A 14,893-nucleotide genomic window follows, 5' to 3' on the forward strand; every position below is an offset into this window, starting at 1 on the left:
AATGGGGAAATGATTTGAATAAACACTTTACCATAGAAGATATACAACTGACAAAAAGCATCATTTATTCATTAAGGAAATATAAATTAAACCAAAATTAAATTATACTACATGCTTATTAAAATGGTTTTACAAACTGACAATATTAAATGTCGGGAAGGATGCAAGCAATAGGAATTTTCATTTACCTTTGGTGGGAATGCAAAACGGTACAGCCACTTTCCAAAACAGTTTAGAAGTTTATTTACTGACAAGTAAACTAAGACTCAGAAGTTTGGACTTGTGAATACATTACTATCAGGTGTGGTGTGAGTCTCAAATTCAGGCCTGATTGGAGAGACTATTCCCTTTCCAGTATAATAGACTGGCTTTCTCCTAAAGTTAAAGAATCAAACAAATGCATAAACAATTCATACAGGTTAATGATTTTAATTACTATCGACATTCATTCCTAGCCAAAGTGTTCATGACAGTGACTGGAGTTTGCAGGATTATTTACTAAATCTATGTGAGTTGCAGAAATAGGGTATACAGACTTCTCCTTCCTAATTTGCCTCAGAAGCACTGATACTCTCTTACTCCACCACTCTGTGTTCATAACTGGTATGACTTGACAGTAGTCAGGTGAAAGGGGCAAAAGTGGAGGATCCGATGTACCTCATCCTGATGCATCCCATATTCCAGCCTCATCTCAATCAGAGGCTAGAATACCGGCACAGCCCATAAAAAAGCAAAGATACTCTGAAATAAGAGAGAAAGACACAAAACTTTCAAGGGTCTGGGTTATTATAAGAAAAAATTATTTTAGTTTGTTGTTGTTATTGTTATTGTCATTGTCATTATTAGGTAGTCAGACAAGCATTTTCTTCTCACAAATGTAGTACATGAATCTGGGACAGTCAGAAGCAGCCATTCTCGTTGCTGTTATACTTCCACAGTTTCCATTCTTTGACTCCTTCCAATCACTTAACATAAAATAAAAGCATAGAAATGATGTAAAATACACACTTACTAATACAGACATAATAAGAGGTATTGGTCCAAAGTCAAGGTGGTATAGTTTTTCTTTACTTATAGAAACTATCCCTTGGTGCCCTAGGCTTTCCTAAAGAGTACCTTATCAGAAGTATAGGCATGAGGTCAAAAAGTGTCCCTGTCTCCACGTACTCATTTTCTGAACTTAAGTCCTTCGAAGGGTGTGTGTATGTGTGAGTGTGTGTATGTGTGTGTGTACATATATATGCCTAATATATGTATGTGTGCAATTTTTTGCTGTATGCTTTTAGGACTGTAAACCAGAATCTCTGATTATGGAACTTATTAGTTAGTATCTATTCTAGAGACTTACATTTTGAGCAAAGGTGGTGAGTTATCTCCCCATGTCCAAGAACTGCTTGTTCCTTTACGGGACAATCCAATCCAAGAGAAATAGGGTAGCTGACTTTGAATGAAATTCTGTAGTAAAAGGAATATATTCTGTGAGTAAAAATCTTTCTATGTTTTTGAAATGAAGTAATAATCTTAAGATTATTTTTATTATTGTGAATAACAAAAAGTATAAAGATTAACTTCATCCTGACTCTATTCTAATTATAAAATAAGGAATCATAGCTATTGATATTTTATTAAATGTGGAGGTGTAAATGAGATAAAATAACACTCTCTTATCAGCTACTTAGACTTAGGACTGAAATCTCTTAATTTCCTTTCAAAACTTATGTCTGCACCTCAAAGATGAGTTCTGAGCAAAGGCTGATTTCTACTTTGGGGTCTAGGTCTGATAGCTATGAGATTTCTACCAATGTTGCTTTATATTTTTGTTCCACAAGTACCACTTATTTCTTGTGAAATGGGCATCCTGAAAAGATAGTCTTTCTCCCATTAGATGAAGTGTTTACATAGCTAGCTGGATAATTGCAAGTATTTATGCAAGTATAAAAGTTATTGATCTAGCACTTTAGTTTTACAAAGCTTATGCGCATGTTATCTCACTTGATCTTCCTAAATGCACTGGCAAGAAAATGTAGCCGCTTTTATTACCCACTCCCCACCTTTTGCAAATGAGGAAACTGATGCTCTAGTTGATTGAGTCACACAAATAATGTGTGACAAAGGAGTTTAATTGAGGCTTTCTGACTGTAACTTCTATTTTTGGCTGTTCTCCTTTTTATTTTCAACTCTAGTTTTTATTTTCTTTTTGCTTCTGATTCCTTTGAGAAAACAATGAAAGCTTAGACCTCCTCACCCAGAAAAAGCAAATGCACATATATATCTAGACATAAAATTTGGCAGTCAATTTCAGGGTTTTCGCAGATGGCATTATTTCTCAATGAAGATATCCTTTGAGAAAGATTAGAACTTCTAGACTCTGAAACTCATTTTTAGACCTTTTGTATATCCATGGACTCTAAGTTAAAATCTCTCATGTCAAAGGATACATTGTGGATAAATCAATAAGAGTATTATCGAATATATGGCTTTTTACAATGTTCTTCTGAAATTCTCTAAGTCTATAAAGAGGATGAAAGTACACAAACTAAGTTAAGGTACACATACACCCATGAAAAGCCAAAGGTTCCATGAGCTAACACCCCTCACCTCTTTTCTAATATTTTTGTAATAATTCTGGATGGTATGACTATACTTACATAAAATGCATTCCTGAAAATCCTGTCAACATCCATGTAAATCCTATAGTTCTTATCTAAGAAGACCATAAGAGACTTTCTCACTAAAATGTGATGATTAATTTATGTTGAATAGATCAGATTTCACATTCAAAGTCCTACCTGGCTACTTTTCAATATATTAGATTATATTTCCATATAAACTCTTTAGTTTGTTTTGTAAGCAAAGTAGGATACTTTTCTTTATTTATGTCATCAATAACAACTGTAACTCTCCAGCGGAGTAAAAACATGCTTAATTCAGGGCCGGCCCCGTGGCTTAGTGGTTAGGTACGCACGCTCCGCTGCTGGCGGCCCGGGTTCGGATCCTGGGCACACACCGACGCACCGCTTCTCTGGCCATGCTGGGGCTGCGTCCCACATACAGCAACTAGAAGGATGTGCAACTATGACATACAACTATCTACTGGGGCTTGGGGGAAAAATAAATAAATAAATAAAAATTTAAAAAAAATGCTTAATTCAGACTTTACAAATGTTTTCTTGCTGGATTCAAATTTTGTTTTCTTTTCTTGATGGTTTTCAAGTTCATATTTTTTATAGCCATTTCTGAGGGTTCTAGGTATTTTTGCTGCAAACATCTTTGCCAGAGACATGTGTAAGCATTTCCTCTGCAAACATTTTTGCCACATAAGTAATTGGTAGTAAGGCAATTTTGCCGTAAAAGATAAAATAACTGGTTGACAGTTTGGTTTCATTTATCCATTGACACAGTATACTCCCATTTTTATGTTATATAAATCTTAGCTCCACATTTCCCCCAGAACTTTGGAACATCTATCAATGGACATGTAACAATGTGCCAAGAACAAACAACAGTGTAGAAGGCTTTTCACAACCACAGTACAAAGCTCACTTACAAATATTCATCCTAGTGTGTGAAAACTAAGACCTCTCTTAATGAAGGAAAGAATTTTAGTAAAAAAGAAAAAGTGCAGTGGATGCTGAACCAGGAGATAAATCAACAAGCAAAAAAAAAAAAACGTATAATATTATGAATGAAAGACTTCAAAGACAAGTGCTTAGGTACAACCCATAAAATAAAATCAGTTATTTACTCAGTATTGTCATGAATCTACACACAGTTTAAATGTATTCAAATATTTTATATTTTGCAATAAAGTCTTTTTAGTTTTGTTATTCATTTTCCATATTTCATTATGTCCTTTTTAATGTCCCACCTTTATTTTTTGTTATTTTCTCTTTTACAGCAAAATTGCCTTACAGCTGATTAGTTACGTGATGAAAATGTTTAAGGTGAAAATGATGGCAGCAAAGACATCTACAGGAAAGATGCTTACGGTGACAACACCAGGCACTATTTCTGAGTTGTTGAAAGCCAAGTATATGGATAATTGAACTAGTACAGAGAACTGAGTGATTCCTAGTGTCTATCTTGGTGAGGATGTTAAAAGATTACCCTTAACCTGGAAGGTTAGGATATGTTCATTCTTTTGCAGGAATAATGGTAAATTATTTCTGTATTCCAAAACAAGACATAATGATAAGGTTTATGAAATATGTAGTTTGGTTTTCATTGGCAATATTTAATTTGGTTTTAATTGAGTTACAATTTAGTGTGAATTAGAATTAATTGATCTACAATTTTAAATTCATCCAGCATTATTCCTTGTACCTCATGCTTAGTGGTCATGCTGTATTGTCTTGATTTTCTTAGAGGATTAATGACTTTATTTAGAGATGCTGAAGCTAAATTTCTATGAAATTATCAATATGAGATATACAATTTTCTTGACAAAACATGATATATTTTAAGGATAAATTTTTCTAATTACATCATGTTTGAATTTACATGTGTTATACTGTGGAAATCCTAATTGCGGATGAATTTCATAAATTAGTGAAATTCTTATATCACGTCTATTTGTATCTGAATGACATAAGTACTGTCTGGATCTGAGTCAACATACAGTTGTAAACCGTACTAAGACATTCAAGCATTGTTAAGCATTAAGAATTAGCCAACAACTAGACAAATATGGTGTGAGATGGAAAACAGAAAATATACATCACCAGTTCTTCTTCATCTTCTATCTTAATTAGTGTGGAGTCCATTTTCTTGCAGCTTTTCTTACTCTCTTCAAAGTTCTTCAAATCACGTGAAAAATAATAACATTTCTTTCCACAACATGACCATTTAGTTTTACATGTGCTGCTCTCACTTCCTTGAAAACAAAAGAAATTCCCCAGAGACCATTCAGTGTGTATCCTGAGAGCAACGCCCTGGGGCTGAGAAATTGAGAATCCTTCCCAGTCCTTCTAAAAGCATTTTATTTTACAGGATTGATGGGCTTATTTCTGCTCCTTGGAAAGAGCCTAGCTCTGGGAAGTCACATTAATTTTACTCCTCCAAGTCTATTCACAATATTATTAAAATTTCCTAGGAAAAAATTTCTAAAAAGATTGATATTCCCTTGCAATCTCTACTGGGAGGACTTCACAATGGGAAGCACATTCTTTGTTCTTAGGCTAAGATCTATAGGTATAAAGCAGATCTTAACTTAGGACCTGATCTCTAAACCCATATTAAATGATATAATAATCATTAGAGAATATGATAAGGAAATTCTAGATATTTTGTAGGAAAAGTATTATTTTTGAGATCCAATAATGTAAAGGAATATAATATCGTTCGCACAGAAAAATCTAACCTCTGGGAATAACTGATTTTTTTTTCAATTAAATAAGAATGAAAGTTGTACCCCACACTTAGTTTAGTCAGTAAGAAAATCCAATTTGAACAGGATATCTGGAGGTTGAGAAAAACAGAGAAGAGAATTATTGGTGTCAGTTTTGAATCCATGTCTGCATACCTGTGTTGAATGGTTCCTTGAATGCCATATTTTTAAATGTGGAAATGTCTTCTTGCATTATGTCTTCCAACTGAAGCTCCTATGGTTGACCTGCCCGATGACCCTGGAAAGCTTTTCTCTACATTGTTAGCTCAAGGAAAACACAACATGGGGCTGAATAAAAGGCACAGTTTTAATGTCACTCAGTGTTCAGGAATATGGAATATTTTTATTCCTGTGCTTTTTAGGCATCTCCTCTGCATATGATTTTCACACATACCTCATTTATTGAAAATATATTAATTTATGACAAGATATATAACTAGACCTTGATGATAGAATGATGAAAAATACACAACTTCTGTTCTCAAGGAACTCACTCATTGTAATGGGGAGAGTATACATTTTGAGTACTGTATGAGTGACATCACAAAGGTAATCACGAGTTGCTATTAGTACTCAGAAGAGAGTAGACTGATTAAATGTAGGTTCTGAATAGTGTGACAGGTCAGGAAGATTTCACACAGTAGTTTTGATCTTAAGTTTGCTTTTAGTCTATGGATAGGAAAGAGGAAAGTAAAAAGGATAGGCAATAAAATTGTAGCTTGCTGCAACATAACTTTCAAAGTAGAGAAATGGAAAGAACATGACATATTAGGGTAGTCCAAAGTTAGCACATCCAGAAGATAGGTTGCGTATAAGAGATTTTAGGGAGATAAGGCTGTAAAGGGTAACAAAAATTATAAAAAAATCCTTATATGGATGCTTAGGTATTTGGATTTCAACATAAGGCCTGCCATTTCAACATTTTAAATTTCCACATGAATACACTTGAGAAATATCAGTAACGTTCAATGTTCTGCTAGTGATTCTAATGCCCCTAAGCATTATAATTTTGCAGCACTACACTAGACCCTTTCATTTCTTGAGAATCACTGATATGGAGGTTGTTTGGCTTTTGCAAGCTACTCAACAGTAAAGCCAAATGATCGGATTTTAAAATCACTTGACTGCTAAGCAAAAGATGAATGGCAGTGCAAAGTTACTGGAATCATAAAGAATAACTCAGAGGCACAATTCCTGTCCTGACATCTTGTCTATGCTGCAATCCTAGAGCCATAACATTTTAGTGGCAATATCCACTTGACTGTTAGTAGTCACTTCAAACTCAAAAGATCTTAAATAGCTCAATTCTTTTTTGCAAAATAGTATAATACTCAATGAATTTTTCTACTTCTTTTCATTTTAGCCACCATTATCTATGAAGAGACTCAAAATCTGGAGAACCCTTGATTTATTCTTCTTTATCTTCTACAACTAATCAGGCAAACAATTCAGTCTGAGTATTTATTCTTCTGTAAATGTATACATATTTTCCCATAAATTCATTTACAATTCTTCTAGAGCAAAATAGTACTCTTTCTTTTTCTAACATAAACACCTGAACATTTCTTTCCTGAACCTATGTATAGTCCTTGCTATTCTTCTGTAGAATTCTATGACGATAACTTTCCTAAATGGTTCAAGAGTTTAGCTCTTATTGTTATTACACCATTGATCATAAAATGATAAAAGCAATATTTGAGTGTTTACACTGTGATACTAATTGTTCTTAATGTGTTTAATATATGAATTCTTTTTTTTTTTTAAGAAAGTTTGGCCCTGCAATATCTGTTGCCAATCTTACTCTTTTTCTTTTTTTATCCCCAAAGCCCCAGTACACAGTTGTATATCATAGTTGTAGAATTGCAGCTCTTCTATGTGGGACACCACTTCAGCATGGCTTGATGAGCGGTGAGTAGGTCCCCACCCAGGATCCAAACTGGTGAACCCTGGGGTGCCAAAGTGGAACATGCAAACTTAACCGCTACACCACTGGGCCGTCCCCACTGAATTCTTAATTTAATAATTGTTACAACATAGGATATTGGTCTTATATACATGATAAAAATATCTTAATATTATTATGTTCAAGGGAAATTTTCTGTTGTTAGTCATATTTCTCCCACTTTCCAAAGTACAAAAATGCAATTGGCTATTAGAATTTTTAAAAATGATGATGAGTGCTTATATTTTTAAAATTAGTATCACATTTATCAGTCCGTATCCTTTAAAGAGAATAGTTGAATGGCTTAGATGTAATATATTACTTATTTTTGAGCAAAAAATAAATATTAATATATTTCAATGAGCAATATAGACTATTTTTTAAAAATAATGTCCCCTTTAAAGCTGAAACTCTTATTAGGAATGTTTTTTAAACTTCAATTATTTGTGTATCATGTCATAAATTTTCAAGTTGACTTGAAGCTAATCCTTTTAGGAGCCTGAGGAGGAAAAAAAAATTATCCCTTAGAAAATTCTTCTAAGTATGCATTAATTAATTGGGTATAGTAGGCTAGAATTACCACATTACCTTGAGGTACTCTGCTTGTATAACTTGAATCATACTGAGGCTGTTTCCACTTTCATCTTTCCCTGAGGTAAGATCCAAATAAATCTCACAAAAAAATTCCGAATTGCTTGTCTCATTGGTACTGTAAGATATTAGATGAAAGACTGAGAGATATATGAAAATATATTTCAACCCAGAAAATAAATAAGCATCCATTACGTGTAAGAAATCATGAAAGGTGCCGTCACTAGGGAATACAGAAGGTTTAACTTCTAAAGAGTATATCAAAAATATACAGGCAGTGGTGTCACTTCCAGAATGGCAGCATGATAAGCTCAGTGGAACTGCTTTCAGCAAAACAATCATTAACTGTAGAAAACTATTTAAAAAAACAACAGTTTAAAATTTGTGGTACTTCACCAAAGGTAACATAGCAAAGGAAGAGGTACTTATTCAAGAAAATCCATGAAATATTGGTAAGAAGAGTAAATCTGCAGCACTTGAGCCATGATGTACTCCCCCTCCCCACTCCAGATCAGCATCATTGAGCTTCATTAAGAGTGAGTGTGGCCAAGACAAGGCTCTTTTTCTCCCCAACTCCCAATCAAAGACTATGGTATCTCCCCAGGATGGGCAGGCCACCCGCATTTCTAATCTCTCTCAGATCTGTGTTGAAGAGGCTAAATTCCAGACAGTGTGGCCAAGAGGTTTGAGCTCCCTCTTCCACCCTAGGTCTCATTTATAGAGTGAGGCACTATCTTGTCTGGAGCAGATCAAGAATACTGGAGTCTCAGTTGCTCTTTTTCCAGCTTACTAGTGGGGAGAAGGTCTATTTCAGGAGAAGCAATTTGAGAAGACCAGAAGTTACTATTCCCTCCCCACCAGAGCTGTCCTTCTCAAGCAGGGGTGTTAAACTCTGAGAGAGTGAGCCACTGTCCCTGTCACTCTGGAGCAGTAGATCAGAGAATTTTGTGTCCAGGGAAAGGAATCCATAAGAACACAGCTCCAAATCTCTCCCCAAAGGAGCTGACTTTATTTGGAATAGAGCGTGGGGAAGTTCAAGCTTAATGATACTCTTGAAAACAATGGAGATTTGGGGGGTAAGTTATTAAGAGGTGGTTGTAGGTCCGTGAAAGAAACTGTCTTAAATTTAAGGCAGCAAGTTTACCATAAAGACTCAGGAAAAGAGGTAGCTAAGAAAAGCCTTCCTGGGGTCAAAATAAACCTCAAAGTTTGGCCCCAAAAACTATCCCTGAAAAGGATCCCAGATTTAATTGTATCAGACTGTAGAGCAGTTTATTCCTCAGGACATTGTCAAAAACCATAGAACAATCAGCTGCCAATTAGTGGAGCCTATCAGCTGCGTATGATAGCAACAGAGGCAGATATTTTAAAAGTGATCAGGGAAATAGACAGTCAAGAAAACTCTGCTAAAATCATTGTCATCCCTAGGAGATTATGCACATGCCCAAGGCTGCTTTCTGATAAAAAATGAATGCTTTCCCTCTTAGGTTAAGAATAAGATGAAGATGTACATTCTCATCACTTCTATTCAACATTGCACGGGAGGTTCTAGTGAGGGAAATTATTCAAGTATATGACATAAAAGGTATCCATATGGAAAGAAAGAGATAAAACTGTCTTTATTTATTAATGACATGACATCATAATAGAAAAATCCAAAGGAATCCAAGGAAAACTCATTAGAACTACTAAATTTTGTGAGATTTCATGGTACATTCTTAACACAAAAATCAACTGTAATTCTATACACTTGCAATGAACAATCTGAAAATAAAATTAAGAAAACAATTTCACCTACAAAACCATCAAAAAAATAAAATATTCAGAAATAGTGTTAATGAAAGAAGGTAAACCATATACTCTGAAAACTAAGCATTGTGAAAATAAATTTTAAAAGACGTAAGTAAATGAAAAGACATCCCCTATTTGCCTCTGTTGGGGGAAGAGGGAGAATCTCCCTCTGCCCTTTCCCTTAAGGTTCTTATGGCTGGCCAAATAATCAACAAGACAGGTTAGCAGGAGAAAATAATACCAAGTTTAATAACATGTACACATGGGAGAAACTCAGAAATGAGCAGCTTGTCCCTCTGTCTAAGCTGCTTGCTTAAGTATTGTAGCTAAAAGCTAAAAGCTAAAGGTGTTGGGGGTGGGTAGTGGTCTGGGATTTCAGAGGGGGAGCAGACAATTCACATGGAGATAGAAATGCAAATGTTTGTCTGACAATTCTTTTCAGGGCCATCTATAGAGAATGTAGCTCTATTTTACATTATCATTACAGCCATCATGATAATAACTCCTTCCTGAGACAGATCTTTTGTTTTAAATTCTTTAGGCAGTTTGGGAGGGGAAACTCAAATATTCTTCCTGAGTTTTCTGAATCTTTGTCTTCAGCTCAAAATAATCCGCATACCAGAGTGGTGCTTCCTGGGGTAACTTGCCCTGAGCACCATCACTTCACATATACAAAAGTTAACTCATAGTGGATCTAAGACATTTAGCAAATGTAAGAGCTGAATTCTTAGAAGACGACAAAGTATAAAACTTTGTGATCTTGGCTTAGGCAATGGTTTCTACATACGACACGAAAAGCACAAACAACCAAAAAAAAAAGATAAATTGAACTTTGTCAAAATTAGAAACTTTTGAGCTTCAAAGGACACTATCATGAAGGTAAAAAGACAACCCAAATAATGGGAGAAAACATTTGCAAAAAACATATCTGATTATGGACTTGTATCAGGAATATATAAAGAACTCTTATGTGTTAATAATAAAAAGACAAATAACCCAATTAAAAACGTGCAAAGAATGTTTACCCAAAGAAGATAGACAAATTGTCGATAGGTACATGAGAAGATGCTCAACATCATTAGTCACCAGGGAAAAGCAAATCAAATCGAAACCACAATGACATACCATTTCATACAACCTAAACTGGCAAAAACAGAAAAGACAGATAATAACAGGTGTTGGCAAGGATGTGGAGAAATTAGAACACTCATAGACTTCTGGTGGGAACTGAAAATGGTGTAGCCACCTTCAAATATTGTCTGTTAGTTTCTCAAAAAGATTAAACATAGAGTTACTGTATAACTTATCAATTCCACTTCTAGGAATAAACTCAAGAGAAATGACAACATATGCCCACAGAAAAACATGTACACATGTACATAAATGTTCATAGAAGTATATTTATAATAGCCAAAAAGTGGAAAAAAACCGTAAATGTCCATCAACTGATGAAAGGATAATTGCAATGTGTATATCCATACAATGAGATATTTTTGGCAATACAAAGGATATTTGTGGCATGACATACTGAGATATGCCACAACATGGATGAACCTTGAAAATATGCTAAGTGAAAACACCGGTTACAAAAGACCATATGTTATATAAATCCATTTTAAGAAATGTCCATAATAGGAAAATCTATAGACATAGAAAATAGAATAGTAATTGTTTAGGCCTGCCCAGGTTGGAGGGAAATGGGGAGCAACTGCTAATAGGTATGGGAATTTTTGGGGGGGTGATGAAAATGTTCTAATACTGATTGTGGTTATGGTTGCACAACTCTGTAAATATACTAAAAGCCATTGAATTTTACATTTTAAAAAGGAATTGCATGGTAAAGAAATATATCTCAATAAAGCTGATATACACATATATGTATACACACATGAGCATATGCATCTGTGTAAAATCAAATATACATATAATTAATATATGAATAACTTATACACACACACACAATTCAAAGGGCTTGGTCTGCAAACCAGAAAGCTTGTGGCCTAGGTTCCGCTACATCATTAAACAGAATGGTGTTCTTAAAAATATATATGCAAAGAACTACAAACATTCAACATTCATCCTTCCTTCAGTGAAGGATTTGTTACTTACTAATCTGTATTTGAATCGCCTGTGGTATTTGACATGAAAGAAAAATGACTTAGCGCAGTGGTCCTCAACCAGGGGCATTTACCCTCCAGGGAATGTTGTCAGTGTCTGGAGATATTTTTTTTAATTATTTATTTGGAAGATCAGCCCTGAACTAACATCCGTGGCCAATCTTCCTCTTTTTTGCTGAGGAAGATTAGCCCTGAGCTAACATACGTGCCCATCTTCCTCTCTTTTGTATGTGGGACATCACCACAGCATGGCTTGAGGAGCAGTGTGCAGGTCCGCGCCCGGGATCCTAACCTGCAAACCCTGGGCCACTGAAGTGGAAGTGCAAACCTAGCCATTACGCCACCAAGCCATCCCAATGTCTGGAGATATTTTGTATGTAACTACTATCACCTAGTGGATAGAGGCCAGGAATGCTGCCAAACATCCTATAAAGCACAGGAAAGCCTCTCCAACAAAGAATTATCAGGCCAAATGTCAATAGTGCTAATGCTGAGAAACTTTGTTTTAGAGGAAAAATATTGCATGTTGAAAATAATAAAAGGTCACAAAATGAGTTTTGGAGATGAATGACATTGGATTAGGGAATTAGAAAAATAACCATGGAGGAATTAGGAAAGTCACCAATGTTCTGTTAGATGGGTCTTGAGGGATGGGTATGATTTCCACAGGTAGAGATATAGGCATGAGAAAGAGTGTCCAGATGAAGGGAACAGCATAAACAAATGTGTTAGGACAGAGAAACTTAGAGAACATGCAGGGAACAGCAAGTGATCTAGAATTATTTGAAGCCAGTTTAGATGTATAGAGTAAAGCTTATAATTATTTGGTTGAAATAAGATTATAATTCATGAACTCAAATATAAGTAGAGGAATTTGAACATAATTTAGTAAAGAATGAAAAAACATTAATGATTTCTGGGCCTTTGGATGACATGATCATACATATATTTGAAGAAGTTAATTTGACTGTTTCAATAGAATTCTAAAAGTCTATTGACTGTAGGATAAATTAGGAGGTGATTGTAACAGTCCAGGAGACAAGTAGCGATGGCTCATATTAGGTGATTATGAGAATAGAAAAATAAATAAATAAATTTGAGCTTCAGATTGGAGATATTGAGGTAAAACCAATGGGACTAAGTTTATTGAAAAATGTCAGAGAGGAGAGAGAAAATTAGCATGCGGCATTATCTACCATCAATAAAACCTCAAATATAGCCTTTCCAGGAAAAAGCCTGAATATGATCCAGGCTTTATAACACAGGAGACCTCAAGCCTTAGTGCAACTTTGTAAAGGGACAAGTGATTTCACTAATGGTGAAGGTAGAAGGGCTGCCTGAGCAGAACTGGGGATCGTGGCTATGGGACTAGTAGGAGAGCGGGACTAGTAAAAATAATAATTTCTCAGGAAAGAGATGTTTGTTCAGGCCACAGAACTAATTTAACTTACCCACGAAGCCCGTGATTCTAACTGTTAAAAGGAGAAGGAAACACAAGATTCCAAGAATCGCTACAATGTGACACCAGGGAAATGAGACCTGACACCCTGCCCAGAAAGAAAAAGAAAGACGGAAGATTTCAGCAGGGTTTTCCATGAAACATAGGAATACAAAGAGGAATATTAGGTGTATGGACTTGCTTTTCTAAAATATATCTCTATAAATCACTTGTATTAACCTAATTCAAAAGATATTTATTGTTTTATGAACATGACATGCTTGTATATGTATATACATCCACAGTCTTCTCATTGGAAGCTCGCTGCTGTTCATCATCAGAACAGCCACAGCTATTGCACAGAAGAGATTATAATCACAAACACGTGTTAGATATTGTTAGTAAAATACTGTTTCTTGAAATTTCATAGAATGAGTCTATACTGAAATTAGGAGATTCACAATTGTTTCTAAAAAGTTGGAAAAAAATCATTTTCCTGCTTGCCCAGGAAATTACATCACCCAAGTTACATCAATTGTCTGGAATGTACTAAAATTGCATATTTGGTTTTTAACATTTCTTTTTCAGTGAGATTTTCAGATATGCTTTAAACAACCTCATGAAACTAGGTGAGCTAATTCTGTTATTTGAAACAGTGGTTTTTGTCTTAAGTTACTTGAATCACATGCACACAGACTGAGAAATTAGAGGACAGGTGAAGCTATATAACTTTTATCTTTTTCTTTAGATGAGTCAGTTCTCATTATTTTGTCTGATTGGAGTTTCAAGTATATGTTTCACTTCTGAGTAAATTAACTGCTTTTTTTAATCTCTGGAAATTAAAACAGAGATGTGGAAATCACTTCATATTCACATTATTTCTCAGAAAGCATGTAGGTTATTAATATGTGTGAAGAGAGTTAACAGATAGGATTCTTTCCAAATAAAGGAGATCTATGCAATTGCTTTCTTCTTACTATATAAAGTCTATCATGTAAATCTTCTTTATGACCAATCTTGGAAATAAGACATAACTTGTTATATACTAAATTATAATGAAATAGTTTAGGAAAATTATTTAACAAGGAACAGAAAATAGTATCAGGATTCAGTAGGTATTGGAAAAAAACTTACCGTTCTTTGGAATCTGCTTCTCAGAAGGAAGGTGTTTCACCTCTGTGCATGTTGTATATATTTCACTCATCTCTGAAAAATATTGAAAAACAACTCTAAAAGACATAAATAGATTTCTAAGTTTTCAGGTATTTTCCTTTTTTGGTTCTCTGTATATCACTAAATCACTATTTTATGCCATTTAACTACTTGCATCTGCAATTTTACTTCTGTATTTTCCTTCAAGGAAAGATTTTTTCTCAGATTATTTTTTCTATTTCTGAAATTATCATATCAATATCTCTCTGTCAGTTCTTGGGTATTGCAACTTCAGCTACTATTTGAAGTTCTCCAGGTAGTAAGGTGTGTTAACTTTAATTTAAAAAGAGTACAAATGCTATTTACAAAATATTTATATGACTTCGAAAATTTTTCTCTATCCAGTGAATACCAAGAAAATATTTATGAGCCGCTTGTATTGTAAAGGTAGATAGTATTTCATAACTGATTATTCT

The 14,893-nt window shown here is 34.6% G+C and overlaps 1 protein-coding gene across 1 annotated transcript; it reads right to left on the reverse strand.

Moving 5' to 3' along the window:
- Positions 1-716: 716 nt before the first annotated feature.
- On the reverse strand, positions 717-14,469 carry LOC147914809 (C-type lectin domain family 9 member A-like). Its single transcript, XM_087441918.1, has 7 exons — positions 14,400-14,469; positions 13,279-13,299; positions 7,917-7,978; positions 5,522-5,600; positions 4,722-4,873; positions 1,349-1,455; positions 717-965 (listed from the first exon to the last, which is right to left on the reverse strand). Exons 1-7 carry the CDS (start codon positions 14,467-14,469, stop codon positions 851-853), a joined length of 606 nt encoding a protein of 201 aa, XP_087298044.1. The 3' UTR covers positions 717-850.
- Positions 14,470-14,893: the final 424 nt, after the last annotated feature.

Source organism: Ceratotherium simum, chromosome 17 (genome assembly GCF_057802395.1).
Source record: "Ceratotherium simum simum isolate JZ-2026a chromosome 17, ASM5780239v1, whole genome shotgun sequence".
NCBI classification, from domain to species: domain Eukaryota; kingdom Metazoa; phylum Chordata; class Mammalia; order Perissodactyla; family Rhinocerotidae; genus Ceratotherium; species Ceratotherium simum.

Excerpts from the sequence above, each read along its gene's own strand:
- LOC147914809 (XM_087441918.1), bottom strand. The coding sequence starts at position 14,469 with ATGAGTGAAATATATACAACATGCACAGAGGTGAAACACCTTCCTTCT. Across the intron at positions 13,300-14,399 it reads GAAGCAGATTCCAAAGAACG|TTAGAATCACGGGCTTCGTG; the intron begins GTAAGTTTTTTT and ends TCCTTTTAACAG. Across the intron at positions 4,874-5,521 it reads CAAGGAACCATTCAACACAG|GAAGTGAGAGCAGCACATGT; the intron begins GTATGCAGACAT and ends TTTGTTTTCAAG.